The sequence below is a fragment of the Anomaloglossus baeobatrachus genome, chromosome 3 (genome assembly GCF_048569485.1).
Source record: "Anomaloglossus baeobatrachus isolate aAnoBae1 chromosome 3, aAnoBae1.hap1, whole genome shotgun sequence".
NCBI classification, from domain to species: domain Eukaryota; kingdom Metazoa; phylum Chordata; class Amphibia; order Anura; family Aromobatidae; genus Anomaloglossus; species Anomaloglossus baeobatrachus.
Genome location: NC_134355.1, coordinates 457,484,886 through 457,502,948, shown reverse-complemented (window position 1 = coordinate 457,502,948; position 18,063 = coordinate 457,484,886). Strand labels below are relative to the sequence as shown.

The following is an 18,063-nucleotide window of genomic DNA, read 5'->3' as shown; positions in this document are numbered from 1 at the left end:
TTTTGGACGGATGCGGCTTGATACAGAGCATGCGCAGTGCAAAAAAACGCATCTGGCGGCCGGATGCGGTTTTTGCCGCAGGATGCCGCATCCGGTGTCCATAGGCTTGCATTCTAAATTGTGCCGCATCGGCTAAATATGCCGCATCCGGCAAAAAAACGGACGCAACGCAAGGCCATGCGGCACAATATGGTACTAATGCAAGTCTATGCAGAAAAAATGCAACCGGCGGCAAAAAAAAACCGGTTGCGTTTTTTCTGCAAAGCGCCGTATTGTGCCGCTCAGCAAAAAACGGATGTGTGAAAGCAGCCTAAACAGTACTGCCCTATTGTGTGAGCATTTGCACCTTTCAAGAGTGTTTAAATCCTATGAACTTGGCAACCTTGAGAAAGTACTCTGTGTGAAAGACATACTTAGGCTGCTAACCGGCTCAATATTTGCATATAACTTGACCATGCAAAAAAAGTAAACAGCTGAGGTGTCAATCTACTTTTTGAGAACTTAATTTTCTTTTTTCCAGCTCCTCCTGTTTTTTAATATTCTGCTGGCAAATTGCACTACATTTCCTAGCTGATGGGTTTTCTTTAATCCCTTGACATCATGACGGCAGTCATATATGTCATATGCTGTCTCCCTGAGTTTCCAGAAAAAGGATAGAAGATATGTTAAGTTTTCGCTGATTCAAAGCATTTCAAGCCATTACAAACTTCTACAGGAAAAGAAGGTGGTTATTTTCCTGAAGAAGAAGCTTGTAATGCCTTGGAACTGCATTGAATAAAAAAAAATTATATCCAGTGGCATGTCCTGGATTTTCCTTCGAAAAATCTTCAGCAGCAGCAGCAGCGTGGAGTGAACACGTCTTCACATGAATTATGGTTTTTCGGCAGCCAGAACAACACACAAAATTAGATGAAGGCAATCAAATCATTGTATTTACCCCAAATAATATCAATAAAAACAGCGGCTCAGTGGGAAAAAACAATCCCTCATTGGAAAATGGCAACATAAGCAAAATAATTTTATTTTACAAATTTCTTCTAACCACTTAAATAAAACATAAGCTATGCATGTTTCGTATCACTATAATTGTACTGACCTGGAGAATCATATTGACAGGTCAGTTTTATTGTAAAATTGTAAAACAAGGCCTCTTATGGCTTTTTTGGGGGAAACATAAAACGCTATGATTCTTTGGATAAGGGGAGAAAAAGCTAAAACACTAAACCAAAAAACTATCCAGCTCTTAAGGGCTTCAACAAATAATGTTCTCTGCTTGCCAAAAGGTTAGAATAATACATTGTAGTCTGAGCCACAGGTCTAAGATTACCATATTACAGAAGAGCAGAATTTAATAGCTGCTTAGACATCTTTAAGGCCAGGGTCATACTAGCGTATAGCATCTAATGTTCTTGCTAATGACACTTGGCTCAAACTCTGCTGTGAGCATGATGAAAGCGTGAGCCAAGTCTCATTTTATTATTATCCAATTCTCTCACATGCGAGGATTGGGTCACATGTGCAGAGAAGATGGAGATATCTCCATCTTCCCCATTGCCTGTCCAGGCGTATATCACACTGTACTCGGATGACATCAGTGCAGTCCGATGTTTCACACGCACTTATAGACTTGTATGGGTGCGCATGTGCATGATCGGAGATATGCTGCCAATTGCTGTCAAATCGGCATGAGAAAAAAAAATCCCTTATCGTCACTGCACCATAGTATAACATTGGAGCGAGTGCTATCTGATAAAACATTGGCAGTACTCAGCTGTGTTATGCAGTAGTGTGGGCGAGCCCAAATAGTAATACTGATTTTCAACTGCATCACTTTCAGGAGAATCAATACCTGTGACGAAAACACAGCTGCCAAGTGTAGATGACAAAATGCCATGGAAGCAGTACAGTGGAGAAGACTATAAGCGCCACGTCTTGTTTTGCGGTACTGAAGTGATAAGAACTGAATCCACTGCACAAGGTCCAGCCAAAGCGGTCATTCTAAGGACTGGTGAGCTTAGATATTACTCGATAACAAATCAAACTTGTAAAAAATATGTATGGAAAAATATACAGCAAAATCCAAAAGGACATGTTCTGCAAAAATTACAATGTCTGCTCTTATCATAGGTTTCAATACTACGAAAGGGGACATGGTGAGATCTATATTGTACCCTAAACCTTTAAACTTCAAGCTGCACAGAGATATACGGTGGTTTTACATATTTTTGACATGCCTCGCCGTCATTGGCCTTATCTATGCAATTACCATAAATGCACTAAGAAAGGTAATGTATTTTTGACTTTTGGATTAATAATTTTCCCTAAATCCCTATTAGACAGAATGAAAAAAAAGGAATTGGTACTGACTGAGCTATTAGAAAAATTATATTTACTGTATATTTCTTCAATACGAGTATATTTAACATATTATTTATAAGATATTGTTCACTGTAGAGAATCAAATATGATAAAAGATGAGTGAATCTATTGAAAATCAAAATGTCGAGAGTCTCAAAGTTGTGTCAGGAAATATGATACACAGTTAATTAAATGTACTCCAAAGCCTATGACTTACAAACCTATCTCTGTCTCCCTGCCAGTTAAATATGTAGCAGTCTATTTTCCTCACATTGTAATCTTTTTCACTGCTGTGATGTCTCACATTATTGGTGCAGTTTCTTGTGTATTATGGCTTCCTTTCCCTATCTTTGTAGCTAAGCTGTAAACTGTGAAGTCCTCTGATTTTAGAGATTCACCACAAAATTGCTGCTGCATTCCATCCCTCAGCTTTTATACAGGCCATGACAGTCTCTCCACGCTGTGCTATAACATGTGATGGCACTATGTGGAAGCTGCGCCTAAGGTCATATGAGCCTTCTTTGAGAAGTCATTGTTGACAATCTTTTGTAATGTGTAAAATACCAGTGCCCATTTTTGGATAATTGAACAAAGTAAATTGCAGATTGTTTTACTTAGCTGCATTTACTAAATATATAAAAATTCAACAAAAAATTAATTTGATTAGTTATCTCATCTCTACATATGATAAAACCCTTTGTCCCCAATTAATTAATTCATATGCCAGGCTTAATCAAAAGCATGCAGGAATAGGGTGTGCCAATTCATCATTAAGAGGCACACACCACTTAATGAATTAGGCACATCTAATCAGTGGTGTACGCCTCAGCATGCCGTACGAAAATGTTACTCTAGTTGGTGACTGAAGTAACTTTTTTGGGGTAAGGAAAAATGCTACTTTTAATAAATTTGCCAGGTGGACAATGCCCCGTTCTGGCACCAGCACCCTTCATTTGGCGAAACTGCCCAAAACTGGCATGAAAGCTTCAAAAAGCATTCAATTACATGTTGTGCAAAATTATCCCACATTTTAAGGTGTCTTGCACCACAATTCTGTAGTAAATGCCAAGACGAATTGGAAAAATCTTTTCATTTTTCATTTATTTATATTGATAGGTGTCTGCTAAGCAAATTTTCATTGAGGTTCTTGTGCTAATAGTCTGTTGCATCTCACCGGTCATACCTGCTGCTCTAATGATTGGAATTCTGTATGCAAAACGAAGATTGAGAAAGAAGAAAGTATATTGTCTCAATGCAGACAGAATCAACATGTGTGGTCAGCTTAACCTATTCTGCTTTGATAAGGTTAGTGTCATGGTTCGCCTCCCTGTCCACATGGCTAGGGGGCGGAGCCTTCTCTCGAGCCTCACTTCCAGACCCTGGATGCCTTAAAAGCTGGCATTTCCAGTGAATCAGTGGCGGCTATAAGCTTAGCACTGCTTTGCCTGTGATTGCTGGTCCTGTGAGTGATATCCTGATCTGTCTGTTCCTGTGCCCCTGTGCCCTTGTCTGTGTTCCATACCCTGGTCGTCCCTCCTGTCCTCTGTCCCCTCTCCTATTTCCCCACTCGGTTGCTTCCTCTGGTACTGACCTTGGCCTGACTTTGACTCCGCTTTTGCTCGTTCCTCCGGTCCTGCTTCTGCCCGTACGGTGTTTGACCCAGCCTGTCTGACTATTCCTTGCATGCTCTGCAGCTCTGCTTCTCAGCTGTGCTTTGAGGTAATGCATGAGAACGCTGTGAATTCACTTCCTGGTTCTCATTGCTCTGTGTAGTGTATTATGCTACAGAGCTCTGGCTCCCCCTGGTGGCAGCATTACAGATAGTATATCTTATTTCCATATTATACTTGAGGTGATCTAATCCAAACTGGGTCATAGACCATTTTGGTTGGATCTTCTAGCACATTAAGGCTATATGCACATGTTACGTATTTGGTTAGTGTTTTTTTTACCCCAATATTTTAAGCCAAAATCAGTAACGGAAAATTAACACGGGCACCACTTTTACATATTTTTACTCACTGTTGGTTTTGGCTTACAAATTTCCGGATGTACAACACTTACCAAATACTCATTGTGTGCACATGTCCTAAAAACGAATCATCAAGAGCTGTAAATGGACATTTTGTTACATGGAGCAAAGATTAATTCTGGCATTGTACACACCCACACATGCACATACATTATATGTATATATAAACAATGCCTTGAAAAAAAATATTCATACCTCGTGAAATTTTCCACATTTTTCCACATTACACAAATATAAATGTACTTTATTAGGATGATGGTGATATACCAACACTAAGTAGCAAGTATTTGTGAAGTGTAAAATATATTATACATGGTTTTCTAAACATATAAAAATTCTAAATCTGAAAATTATGACGTGCATTCATTTTTAGGGCCCTGTAGTCTGGTACTCCTAAATAAACTCCTGAGTGATCAATGGCCTGCAAAAGTCACTTAATTAGTAAACAGAGTTCACCTGTGTGTAATTTATTCTCAGTATACCTGACACTGTTCTGTGAAGGCCTCAGAGGTTTGTTTGAGAAGATTTGAGATAAAACAGCATCATGAAAAGCAAGGAACATAACAGGTCAGGGATTAAGTTGCTGAGAAGTAAAAAGCAGGGTTAGGTAATAAAAAATAGCCCAAGTTCTGAAGTTCTCATGGAGTACTGGTCAATCCATCATCCAAAAATGGAAGGAGTATTGCATAACTGCAAACCTACCAAGACATGGCAGTCCACCTAAACTGATATCCCAAGCAAAGTGAGCTCTAATTAGAGGAGCAGCCAAGAGCCCATGGTCTCTCTGGATGAGCTGCAGAGATCCTCAGCTCAGGTGAGAGAATCTGTTCCTAGGACGACTATTAGGGCAGAGTCAAACTAGTGTATGGCATCGGATGCAAGAGCATCGGCTGCGATAGGCTAATGACCGTCGGCTTCCACTCTGCTTCAAATGTTTGCCGACTATCATATGCAACTGTGATCCCATCCAGAAATCAGATCACAGCTGCGGAGGAGAAGGAGGGACTAATCTCTCCATCTCATCCATTGCCAGACTGTGCGTATATCGCACTGCACTTTGATGTCATCCGAATGCAGTTCGATGTTTCTCTTGCACCCATAGACTTGTATCAGTGTGAGTGACAATTCTCTTGCTGACAATTGCAGCATGCTGCAATTTTGTTCCTGAGTCCGATTAGGGCTGAGGAAAAACTCATAGATGTGAGCTGCTGTATTGTTTTAAATGGGGCTGAGTGTAAGGCAAGATTTTCTCCTGGGGAAAACCTGTTAGAGGCTGCAGAAAACTTAAGACTGGGGCATAGTATGACCTTCCAGCAGGATTATATCTCTAAACATACTGCCATAGTTACAATGGAATGGATTGGATCCAAACATATTCAGGTGTTTGAATGGCCCAGTCAAGGTCCAGACCTAAATCCCATTGAGAATCAGTAACAAGGTTTGAAAACTTCAGTTGATAGATGCTTGCCATCTACCGTATTTTCCGTTTTATAAGACGCACTGGATTATAAGACACACCCCAAATTCAGAGCAAGAAAAGATGAAAAAAATGGGGTCAGTCTTGTAATCTAGTGGTGTCTTACCAGAGGGGGCAGTAGCGGTGGTGGAGGAGGCTATGCTGGGGCTGCAGCGGAGACTGGGGCTTGGGCTATGGTGGAGGCTGGTGCTGCCATGCTGGGGCAGCTGTGCTTGGGCTCAGGCTGCGGCTGCTGCTGCAGTGGAGGCTGGTGCTTGGGATGCGGCGGAGACTGGTTCTGTCATACTGGGGCAGCTGTGCTTAAGCTCGGGCTACGGCGGTTGCTTCTGCGGTGACTGTGGACGGTGAGGGCTTCAAAGAAATGGCGCCCAGATTTAGCATAGATTGAGCTCTATGCTCAATGGCAAGCCAAGATCTCATCTACGCAAGCGCCACCTCCGGGCGCTATTTTCCTTAAGTCCGTTGGAGGTAAATCAATAGGCTGGAGGTGACGCCTGCGCAGATGAGAGCTTGAGCCGAGAGCTCCATCTGCGTATGCGCCAACTCCCGGCGGCATTATTTGAAGTCCTTACTGCCCGACCCACAGCGCCAGTAAAGCCGACGGAGACCCCGCACAGCAGCCCCAACACCAGCCACCAGAGACCACGCGCAGACCCCGCACAGCCGCTTCAGCTACCGGAGACCCCGCACAGCAGCTGCTGACACTGCACAGCCATCCCAGCACCAGCCGCCGCAGACCCCGCACCAGCCCAGCCCCTGCACAACTGCATTCCCCCGGCCTCTTGTAACCCCTCTCCACCCCCGGTAAGCTACGTTCAGATTATAAGACGCACCCCTCACTTTCCTCCCAAATGTTTAGGAGAAAAGTGCGTCTTATAGTCCAAAAAATTCGGTAATTTCCCTTTTCAACAGCTATTTTGCAAAGAAGACAGGGCAAAATATTTCAGTCACTAGATGCACACAGCTGGTAGAGACATATCCCAAAAGATTTGCAGCAATAATTGCAGGGTAAGGTGGTCCTACAAAGTATTCACTGAAGGGGGTTGAATGCAAATGTACGTAATTTTCATATTACACATTTCATGTACACCTCACAAATACTTGCTACTTTTGTGTTGGAAAAATCACATGAAATCCCAATAAACCACATTTCAGTTAGTGGATGTAACCTTAAAAAATGTCGGTGTCTTGAAAAGTATTTATATTCTGAAGCAATGAGGTGACTGGTGTACTCCACAGATGACCAATTTGTGGTGAGTAGGTATGTGTATAGTGGTAGTGTATTTTTTTTGCAGTATATAGGTATTTTAGGCTATTTTAGGTTTATCTTGATCTCATCAGACAACCTCTGGATATGACACTGAGCACCAGAGGCATAACTACAATAGGTGCAGGGGTTGCAATCGCACTTGGGCCCTGGAATCTAGAGAGACACAAAAGTCCTTTTAGAATATAGTATAAAAAGACCAATGCTATTAAAAATTTGAAATAATTGGGGGTCCCACTGAAGCTTTTGCATTGGGGCCCATGAGCTTCAAGTTATGCCACTGCTGAACAAGTGCACTCAACTTCTTTGGGCGACCATAGGCGATGTTGTCCCCGGCGATGCTGTTGCTTCTGGGTCCGCGTGTCTACATCTACTGCTCCAGTAACGTCTTAACCCCAGTGGTTAGGGGAACCTTTGCTGACGTCATTTCCATGTGACCAGAAGGGCCAGCCCTACTTCCATAACTTAAAAGATGATGGTAGATTCCCTTCAAAGCTTCATTTTGTTCCACTTCATTGCCACATATGAAAAGTTAAACATTGTTATTTTAAACATATTTAAATGTAGTCTCTTAATATTATAGACTGGAACTTTAACAGAAGATGGCCTTGATTTAATGGGTATGATACCGTCAGGAGGCTCAAGGTACAGTCTACCTATTTTGTCCTATTTGTTATAATAAAATATATGGAAACATTTTTGGTAAAGCTCTTGATTATGTTTAACTAGATGTTGTATTACCTGGCAACTGGAGCTAAGGAACATAAAGTCATAATGTGCAATAATAATAGCAAAGGTGCACATGATAAGAACATAGTGTAGTTTCACATTAACACCTGATCACACATAGAATATTGTGCACTACTTTGAACACAGTAATGATTATTTTTATTTAATTAAACAGAAAGATTAGCCCATCTGGTAATAGTATCGATTAGTGGTCAGATGCCGTTTTCTGTAGGGGGAATTACAGTATAAAGAGGTGGTCGATTTGTTGTATTTCCCCTCTGAAGACATTGATCGCATTTTTGTGATGTGGTAGTAATGTTACATACCGGCTATGTTACTTGAAGTACAACCACCAGCCACAAGAGATCACTGTCTTCCTTTTGATATGGGAGAGGGTGGAGTTACTGGGCAAGGAAAAGGCCAGGAAATGAGTTCCTGTTAACTGGAAGGTTAGAGAGTTAAGTCAAGGAGAGTTAGGGCTGTGGTTGTGACAAACAGGCACTTTTAAAGAAGGAAAGAATGAAGACTAAAGTGTTTATCCAATCCTAATATGTAGTAGGTGTAATAATAATAATACTAATAATAATAATATTAGCAAATACCTCCAATTAGAAATGTACTATAGCTCTTCTGTTTCACTATGTCGCTTAACTAATGTGCAGGACATTGAAGGACCTTAAGTATCCATGGTTACGACCACGCATATAGTGACAGTTAGTTGCTAATGGTTGTAACCATGGATAACTTAGGACCTGGAATGCCCTGCACAAGAGGTAAGCGACATAGTGAATCAAGAGAACTATAATACATTTCTACTTGGAGGTATTTGCTAATATTATTATTATTATTATTATTATTATTACACCTACTACATATTAGGATAGGGTCTTTTAGATGAGAATACCCGTTTTACTGTTACAGAGACGGCAGATTATTACAGGTGAGTGGTGGACTCCTGCATGGAAGGTTAAAGGTGTGAATCCGTATTGACCAGCCTAAAGGGGACCTTATAGGAAAAAGGGAGCATCCAGCTGCAGACACTTGGAAAAGGGTAACTGCTTTGTGAGCAGCCCTAAAGAAGGAGCAAAGAAAGTGATTGGGGTATAATGGCTATAGCGACACACATGGACCCGTGTGGCCCTATGTTTAAAGGGGTTATCTGGCTTCTTTTGACTTTTTTTTATTATTTCCCTATTGGGCTACATTGGGTCAGGTAAGTAGATAGAGACCGCTTACCTGTTCTGCTGTCAGTCCCTCTCCCCCGGCTCAGAGTGGTCATGTGACCGCTCCTGCCGTGATTTTGCTGCTTCCGGTCATTTCATGTCAACATGGGCAGGACCATGTTGACATGCAAATCTGTGAACAGCATGTTGCTGCCCTGCTGGGCGGGTACAGTGCGTGAGTCCCTGTCCCCCTTCCCTGCACCCTCCCACACATTCCCCCGCACCACGTACTCTCCCCGCATCCTCCCCTGGCACTGCTGTGGGACCCGTGAGCTGAGAGGAGGGGCCTGCCTGCAGCTGCCGTGGTGTCACTGTGCCGCCCTGGCAAATCCAGGGTGTCACAGAGGTCTGCATCCATCTTTATGGTGCAGAGCTCACTCTCACTTGGGGAGTTTCCCACACAAATACACACCAGCCAATCAGGCCCCACTCGCCCCCTCCTCAGAAAAAGGGGAGGGGGAGAGAGGAGCTTGGGGAGAGCAGAGTGTAGTTTCAGTCAGTCTGCAGGAGGAGAGAGGGCTGGAAGCAGCCCCTGTGTGGGGCTAGGAGAAGTGGCAGCGAGGGCCTCAGGAATAGGCCAGTCGCTTCCTGTGTACGGAGCAGACACAGACACAGACCCGAATTACACACACGGGTGTGGGACCCGTCCTCACAGCAGCCGTGGGCACCAGTTACCAGCAATTTGGTTTACAAAAGATTAATTCTTGGACTCGTGTCAGTTATTGCCTTATACTGTGAGTACTCCTGCACCACCCGGTCCAAGCCGTGGACTGCACCCATGTGGACTCCCCCATCCATCACACTGGGGTCCCGGGACATCAACACCCTACCCGTGGAGGGAAAATCACCACCTTGCTGCCCATTACCATCCCCGGGATCTTGTGACCGGCAGCGGCGGTGCTCCATTACCTCACCGCACACCACGGATGGCGTCACGGAACATAGACTACCAAATCTCCCCTGTATATAATGCCCCTTTTGTTGTGGTGCCTGGGATCACAGACTGGGTCAAGCCACCGTGATACCTTCAGAAGTGACCCCTTGGCCCGGATCTGAGTACCCCCTATCCCTGGGCAACACATCACCGCCAGCACTAGGCCAAATGCTCAGGATCGCATATTCAAATGTATCAGCAGCATCTGTGACACCGATACATTTGAAAGCACTGATGAGAGGGAGCGCTGCTTCTCATCACTGTCCCGCTGTCTGTGTCTGACAGTTCAGGACAGCGGTGACGTCACTACTGTGCTGATATGTTCAGACCAGACAGCGGATGAACGTGCAGGAGCGGCGGGGACCGAGGAGGGGTAAGTATGTATTCCCTCCATGTGTTCCCTATGGGGGTGGGGGGGTCGTGCAGAACGATGGTGGGGAGGTCGGTAGAGAGCGCCGTGTGTGGGGAGGGAGGGTTGCAGAGTCCGATGTGTGTGTGGGGTGCAGAGCCATATGTGAGTGTGATGTGCAGAGCCCTATGTGTATGTGTGGTGCAGAGCCCTATGTGTGTGTGCGGTGCAGAGCCCTATGTGTATGTGTAGTGCAGAGCCCGATGTGTGTCTGCGGTGCAGAGCCATATGTGTGTGCGGTGTGCAGAGCCCGATGTGTGTGTGGGGAGTGCAGAGCGCGATGTGGTGTGCGGTGCAGAGCTCTATGTGTGTGTGCGGTGCAGAGCCCGATGTGTGTGTGTGGTGCAGAGCCCAATGTGTGTGTGCGGTGCAGAGCCCGATGTGTGTGTGGGGAGTGCAGAGCCCGCTGTGTGTGTGCGGTGCACAGACCTATGTGTGTGTGTGCACGGTGCAGAGCCCTATGTGTATGTGTGGTGCAGAGCCCTATGTGTGTGTGCGGTGCAGAGCCATATGTGTGTGTGGGGAGTGCAGAGCCCAATGTGGTGGGCGGTGCAGAGCCCTATGTGTGTGTGCGGTGCAGAGCCCGATGTGTGTGTGTGGTGCACAGCCCTATGTGTGTGGGGTGCAGAGCCCTATGTGTGTGCAGTGCAGAACGTGATGTGTGTGTGGGGAGTGCAGAGCCCGATGAGGTGGGCGGTGCAGAGCCCTATGTGTGTGTGCGGTGCAGAGCCCGATGTGTGTGTGTGGTGCACAGCCCTATGTGTGTGGGGTGCAGAGCCCTATGTGTGTGTGTGGTGCAGAGCCATATGTGTGTGTGGGGAGTGCAGAGCCCGATGTGGTGGGGGGTACAGAGCCCTATGTGTGTGTGCAGTGCAGAGCCCGATGTGTGTGTGGGGGTGCAGAGCCCTATGTGGGGCTGTTATTTCCAATGCTATAGTGATAACAGGTCAGGTGCTGGGGCAGAATACTGACAGGGAATGTGTGTGCAGAGGGCGGGGCTGGCAGGGGGCGGGGCTGGACACTGGGGTGGGGTGGTGCCAGCTGTGACTGGCAGGTTTAGCACAGGAAGTTATCATGTTTGCTGGAGCTGAATGTAAACAAAGAGCTGCAGAGAATAAACTCATAATTCAAGAGGAACAAAAGTTAGAAAACAAAAAATAACAATGTAGGGGTATTTTATATGACAATACAGCACAGATTAGCTTACCAAACATTTTTGAGTTTATGTCGGACAACTTTAAAAATATGGAGGCGATTCAACTGTCTCCTTACTCATTCGTTGTCTCTTTTGCCATGGACAAAATACTATCTGTAACCCTCGGAAAGGAGGCGGTGTATTGCTAAGAATGTAATTTAGATTGTGTAACATGCTACTCCCTGCTCAACCAGTTTGGCCATGTATAAAAAGGACACTGTTTGAAATAGCTGGCTTTTTTTCCTAATTGAAATGTTTAACCCCTTAGTGACGGAGCTAATTTTCACCTTAATGACCAGACCAAATTTTGCAATTCTGACCAGTGTCACTTCATGAGGTTATAACTCTGGAACGCTTCAACGGATCCCGGTGATTCTGAGATTGTTTTTTCGTCACATATTGGACTTCATGTTAGTACCAAATTTAGGACAATATTTTTTGCGTTTATTGAAGAAAAAAATTGAATATTGGCAAAAATTTTGAAAATTTAGCAATTTTCAACTTTTGAATTTTTATACCGTTAAACCAGAGATTTCTGTGACACAAAATAGTTAATAAATAACATTTCCCACATGTCTACTTTACATCAGCACAATTTTGGAAACAAAATTTTTTTTTGTTAGGAAGTTAGAGGGGTTCAAAGTTTATCAGCGATTTCTCATTTTTACATCAAAATTTACAAAACCATTTTTTTAGGGACCACATCACATTTGAAGTGACTTCAATAGGCCTAGATGACAGAAAATACCCAAAAGTGACACCATTATAAAAACTGCACCCCCCAAAGTACTCAAAACCACATTCAAGAAGTTTATTAACCCTTCAGGTGCTTCACATGAACAAAAGCAATGTGGAATGAAAAAAAGCAAAAATTAAATTTTACCTAAAAATGTTGCTCTAACCCAAATTTATTCACTTTTAGAAGAACTAACACAACAAAATGGACCCCAAAACTTGTTCCCCACTTTCTTATGAGTGCGCCGATACCCCACATGTGGTCAGAAACCTCTGTTTGGACAAATGGGAGGGCTCGGAACAGAAGGAGCAATATTTGAATTTTGGAAAGCAAATTTGGCTGAAATAGATTGCGAGCACCATGTTGCATTTACAGGTCCGCTAAGGTACCTAAACAGAAGAAACCCCTCACAAGTGACACCATTTTGGAAACTAGACCCCTCAAGGCTTCTATCTAGGGGTATAGTGAGCATTTTAGATCCACAGGTACTTCACAGATTTTGTTAACGTTACGTTGTCATATTGAAAATTTTAATAATTTTCTCAAAAATGTTGCTTTAGCATCAATTTTCTCACTTTTTCAAGAGGTAATTCCAAAAATTTGACCTCAAGGTTTGTTAACCACTTTTTTATGAGCGCGGTGATACCTCACATGTGGTCTGAAACCTTTGTTTGGACAAATGGGAGGGCTTGGAACGAAAGGAGCAATATTTGAATTTTGGAAAGGAAATTTGGCTGAAAAAGATTGCGGGCACCATGTCACATTTGGAGGACCCCTAAGGTACCTAAACAGCAGAAACCCCACACAAGTGACCCCATTTTGGAAACTAGGCCCCTCAAGGAATTTATCTAGATGTTTGGTGAGTACCCTGAACCCCCAGGTGCTTCACAGAATTTTATAACGTTGAGCCATGAAAAAAAAAAAAAAAATTTTACCACAAAATTGTTATTTCAACCAGGTAGCTTTTTTTTTTACAAGAGTAAAAGGAAAAAATTCAGCATAACATTTATTGTGCAATTTCTCCTGAGTTTGGCGATACCTTATATGTGGTGGAAATCAACTGTTTGGGCGCATGGCAGGGCTCGGAAGGGAAGGAGTGCCATTTGACTGCAAAATTGGCTGGAATCAATAGCGGACGCCAGGTTGCATTTGGAGAGCCCCTGAGGTGCCTAAACAGTGGAGGTCCCCCACAAGTGACTCCATTCTGGAAACAAGACACCTCAAGGCTTTTATCTAGGTGTATAGTGAGCAGTATGAATCCACGAATACTTCACAGAATTTGATAAGCTTAGGTTGCCATATTGAAAATTTTCATTTTTTTCACAAAAATGTTGCTTCAGCATCAAATTTCTCACTTTTTCAAGAGACAACAGCAAACCGTGGACCCAACAGGTTGTTATCCAATGTCTTATGAGCACAGGGATACCCCACATGTGGCCAAAAACCTCTGTTTGGATAAATGGGAGGGCTTGGAATGGAAGCAGCACCATTTGAATTCTGGAAAAGTTGAAATAAATTGCGGGCACCATGTCACATTTGCAGGGCCCCTTGGGTACCTATACGTCAGAAAACCCCCACAAGTGACTCCATTTTGGAAACTGGATTTTATTCAGGAGTATAATAAGCATTTTGAATCCACAGGTACTTCACAAAAATGTTGCTGTAGCAACCAATGTCTCACTTTTAGGCTATGTGGCCATGAGCCAGCGACACGGCGTCTAGTACACAGTGTCAGCCTCCTGCAGAGATGTGAGTGTTGTCCACGGGAGAACGCAGCTGCCCATGCCCACGATTTGGGTTCAGGCCGCTGTGGAGCTCTATGCCACCTGCAGAGAACACTCATCTCCGCAGCATAAATTGACATGCTGAGGCTCGGGAAGCTGCGCCACAGGTCAGTTTATGTGGCGGAGAAAAGAAGCACATTGGGCAAGCACATTGGGCATGGGATTTCTAAAAATCCTTCCACTGTGCTTCTACTGCACAATGCAGCGTTATGGACGCAGGGAAAACACTCTGCGCCCAAAACGCTGCAAATCCCGATTGTGGGCGCACAGCCTAAAATGCTACAATGGATGAATGGATACATGTCAAACATATATAACGTCCCACCCCCTGCATATTCTAAGCTGGCGCCCTTTAGTGCCTTTCATGTGGCACTAAAGGGTGCCTAGCCTTGTATTTAGCCCCCCAAAAAAATAATAATTAAAATAAACGACGTGGGGTCCCCCCCATTTTTGATAGCCAGCTAGGGTAAAGCAGACAGCTGTAGCCTGCAAACCACAGCTGACAGCTTCACCTTGTCTGGTGATCAATTTGGAGGGCTCCCCAGGCGTTTTTTTTAAAAAAAAAAAAACGTGGGGTCCCCCCCAAATTAGATCACCAGCCAAGGTGAAGCGGACAGCTGGGGTCTGGTATTCTCAGGGTGGGAAGAGCCATGGTTATTGGACTCTTCCCAGCCTAAAAATAGCAGGCCGCAGCCGCCCCAGAAGTGGCGCATCCATTAGATGCGCCAATCCTGGCGCTTCGCCCCAGCTCATCCCGCGCCCTGGTGCGGTGGCAGACGGGGTAATATATGGGGTTGATACCAGCTGTAATGTCACCTGGCATCAAGCCCTGGGGTTAGTGATGTCACGGCATCTAAACAGATACCCGACATCACTAACCCAGTCAAGTAATAGACAAAAAAAAAAGACAAAAAAAAAAATTTATTTGAAAAAAAAACTCCCCGAAACATTCCTCTTTCCCCAATTTATTGAAAATAAAGAAATTACGGTCGCTGTAATCCGCTGTAATCCGTGAGGTCCCACGCCGACTCTGGATCTTCTAGAATATGGGGGGCACGTTCAGGGAACGTATCCCCCATTTTCTGGAAGAGCAAGCTCTCCATGAGCAGTGTGGGTGCAGTAATCTGAGAATACTGCACTCACACTGCCCCGGTCCAACTTAGGGCAGAGTGACCTGCAGTAACCTCATTCCAGAATATGAGGGGCACGCTCACAGAACGTACCCCCCATTTTCTGGAACAGCAGTCTCTCCATGTGAGGACCACACTCCTCACATGGAGAGACTGCTGATTACTGCACTCACTCTCCCCCGGTCCACAGTGGAGCAGCCTGTGCATCAGCGACGTCAGCGTCCCTGCAAGACTGACGTCGCTGATGCACAGGCTGCTCCACTGTGGACCGGGGGAGGAATCCAGCTGACAGCCGCTGTCTGCGCATGCGCCGTCAGCATTCAAGAAGGAGGCGGCGTGATCGCGGGACGGATCACCAGACAGGTAACGTATGACCGGGGGCTCGGGGGCTCGGAGGCTGGGGGGCTGGGGGGGGTGATGGGGGGTGACCTGGGGGGACCTGGGGACACCTTGGGACACCTTTCTGCCGCATGTGACGTGTCACATGCGGCAGAAAGAGCAGAATGAATGCGGGGGAGGGGGGGTGGCTCTGGAGACCCGGAGGGGGCTCCGGTGACCAGAGGGCTCCGGTGGACCGGAGGAGGGGTCAGGGGGAGGACATTTCCCTCCGATCTGAAATGTTTGATCATTTCAGATTGGAGGGAAATGAATGCAGAGCCGGCGGCGGCAGTTTTCAGCGCGCGTCGGCGCCATCTTGCACGCTCCGGAGGGGGGCTCTGGAGAACCGGAGGGGGCTCCGGTGACCAGAGGGCTCCGGTGTACCGGAGGAGAGGTCAGGAGGGGGACATTTCCCTCCGATCTGAAATGTTTGATCATTTCAGATCGGAGGGAAATGAATGCAGAGGCGGCGGCGGCGGGAGTTTTCAGCGCGCGTCGGCGCCATCTTGGATTTTCCGGAGGGGGGGGGGGTTGGATGGATTTCTCCGGTACCAGGGGCTTTGGGGGCACTAAGGGCTCACATTTATTTCTCATCTGACATGTTTGATCACGTCAGATGAGAAATAAATAAATTTTACCAGCCATTTTTTTTTTTTTTATGTTGTCGCCGGTATACGGTGTATACCGGCGATCGCATTAACGGGGTGCATACAAAACACCCCGATTCATAATCTGGGGGGTCTCAGCTACCCCCGGTAGCTGAAACCCCCAAGATTTTTCGTCACTGGGGGGCGCTACAGGGTTTTTCCGGCCTGACGTCTCAAGACGTCGGAACAGAATAAGTACCCTGTTTTTCCGACGTCTTGAGACGTTAGGCCGTCGCTATGGGGTTAAACAAGTCGGTACCATATTAAGTGTATCAAAACGGAGAGTGGAGGGTTGAGACTCCGAAGTACCGTCACACACTGACACATCTAACCCCAAATTTTCTGTAACATGTCCAGGCATGGAAGATGCAGCCCTCTCCCACGACTATCACCTTGGGCTTTGTTACAATAGGGCATCTATATGGAAATTAATTCATCGTAATTATCACATGAGTCAGAAACGATATTTATCATGACAATGAGGAAATTGGCATCTGCCATATAGACAGTGACCTAAATATATTTCATGCTGTGCTAGTCACCGAGATTGCTAATGAGGAAATTGGCATTGGCCGAATAGACCGTGACATAAATATATTTTACACTGTCCTATAAACTGAGAATGCTATTGCCCTAGTTCTATCAATATAGGTCATGTGTCATTGCAATTATACTAATTTTTAGGTGTATTTGAAACTGGATTGGTATGAATGACATATTTCCACATGTCTCTCTTTCCAGTGAAAAGTAAACAATTGTTTTTCCTGCCAGTTAAAGCTCAATATTCTGGCATTACCATCCATGTATCATAACTAAACAATGATAAAATGCCACCACATAGTACAATCTAAAATATAAAGCTGTGTGTATGTATGTGTGTGTATGTATGTCGGCTAAAGAAATCCGCACTGTCGCACTTATGATCACGAAACCTTGCACAGACACCCCATGCGACTCAGGGAACGTCATAGACTATGTTTGAGGGGAAAAAGTTAACCCTGTGCTTTACAGTTATTCATCAAAACACCTGCTTAAGGGTCAAGTAAAAGTACAATTTTTATTGGAACAATCATAAAAAGTCCACAATGGACTATAATATTGCAAAAAACAGGACATAAAAAATACAGTACATAGAAGTATATAGTGGGTACAGGCACGCAGGTAACAAACCAAAAAGAGACACACTCAAATATAGAAAATCAGAATGCCTTATACACAGTGGTACCCTTGCAAAGGAAGGCCTTCCTCATGATTAACAAATGACCGAACGTGAAACATACGTCAAGGTCTGAGGTCCATATTTTGAGATTTTTTAGGGCACCTTTGTTTCTACTATTATGATCCGGTAACCGTGGAAGATTACAAAAAACTCCCATAGGTGTAAAAACTCCAAGAAACAGGAGTAGTTGGAAACTTGGCTGATCGCAATCCTCTGACTATCAGACCCCACTAGAAGTAGCCGTGGCGCGTTCCTAAAATCCTAGACACCATGTCACAGCCTGAGAGACTACCTACGCCTCACAGAATGAAATGAGGAAATCTACCTTGCCTCATAGCAGTCCCCAAAGGAGTAGGTAGCCCCCCACATATAAAGATTACGGTGATATAGAAAAACACAATAGAATTAGCAAAGGCGAGGCCCAACTAACTTGATACAAAGCAAAGGAAAGGAACCAATTGTGGTCAGTACAAAATACCAAACTCCTGATAGTAAAAAAAAAAAGGCCCTTGAGATCATACGACCTCAACCCCACTATATCAGGT

At 44.8% G+C, this 18,063-nt stretch overlaps 1 protein-coding gene across 1 annotated transcript in view; it reads left to right on the top strand.

Moving 5' to 3' along the window:
- Positions 1-18,063, top strand: part of LOC142295418 (putative cation-transporting ATPase 13A4) — a 201,540-nt gene that overhangs the window by 83,564 nt on the left and 99,913 nt on the right. Inside the window, exons 10-13 of the mRNA XM_075338520.1 lie at positions 1,838-2,008; positions 2,128-2,285; positions 3,475-3,663; positions 7,718-7,779. Of these exons, the coding sequence (XP_075194635.1) occupies positions 1,838-2,008; positions 2,128-2,285; positions 3,475-3,663; positions 7,718-7,779 (580 nt within the window). The remainder of the gene's footprint in view (positions 1-1,837; positions 2,009-2,127; positions 2,286-3,474; positions 3,664-7,717; positions 7,780-18,063) is intronic.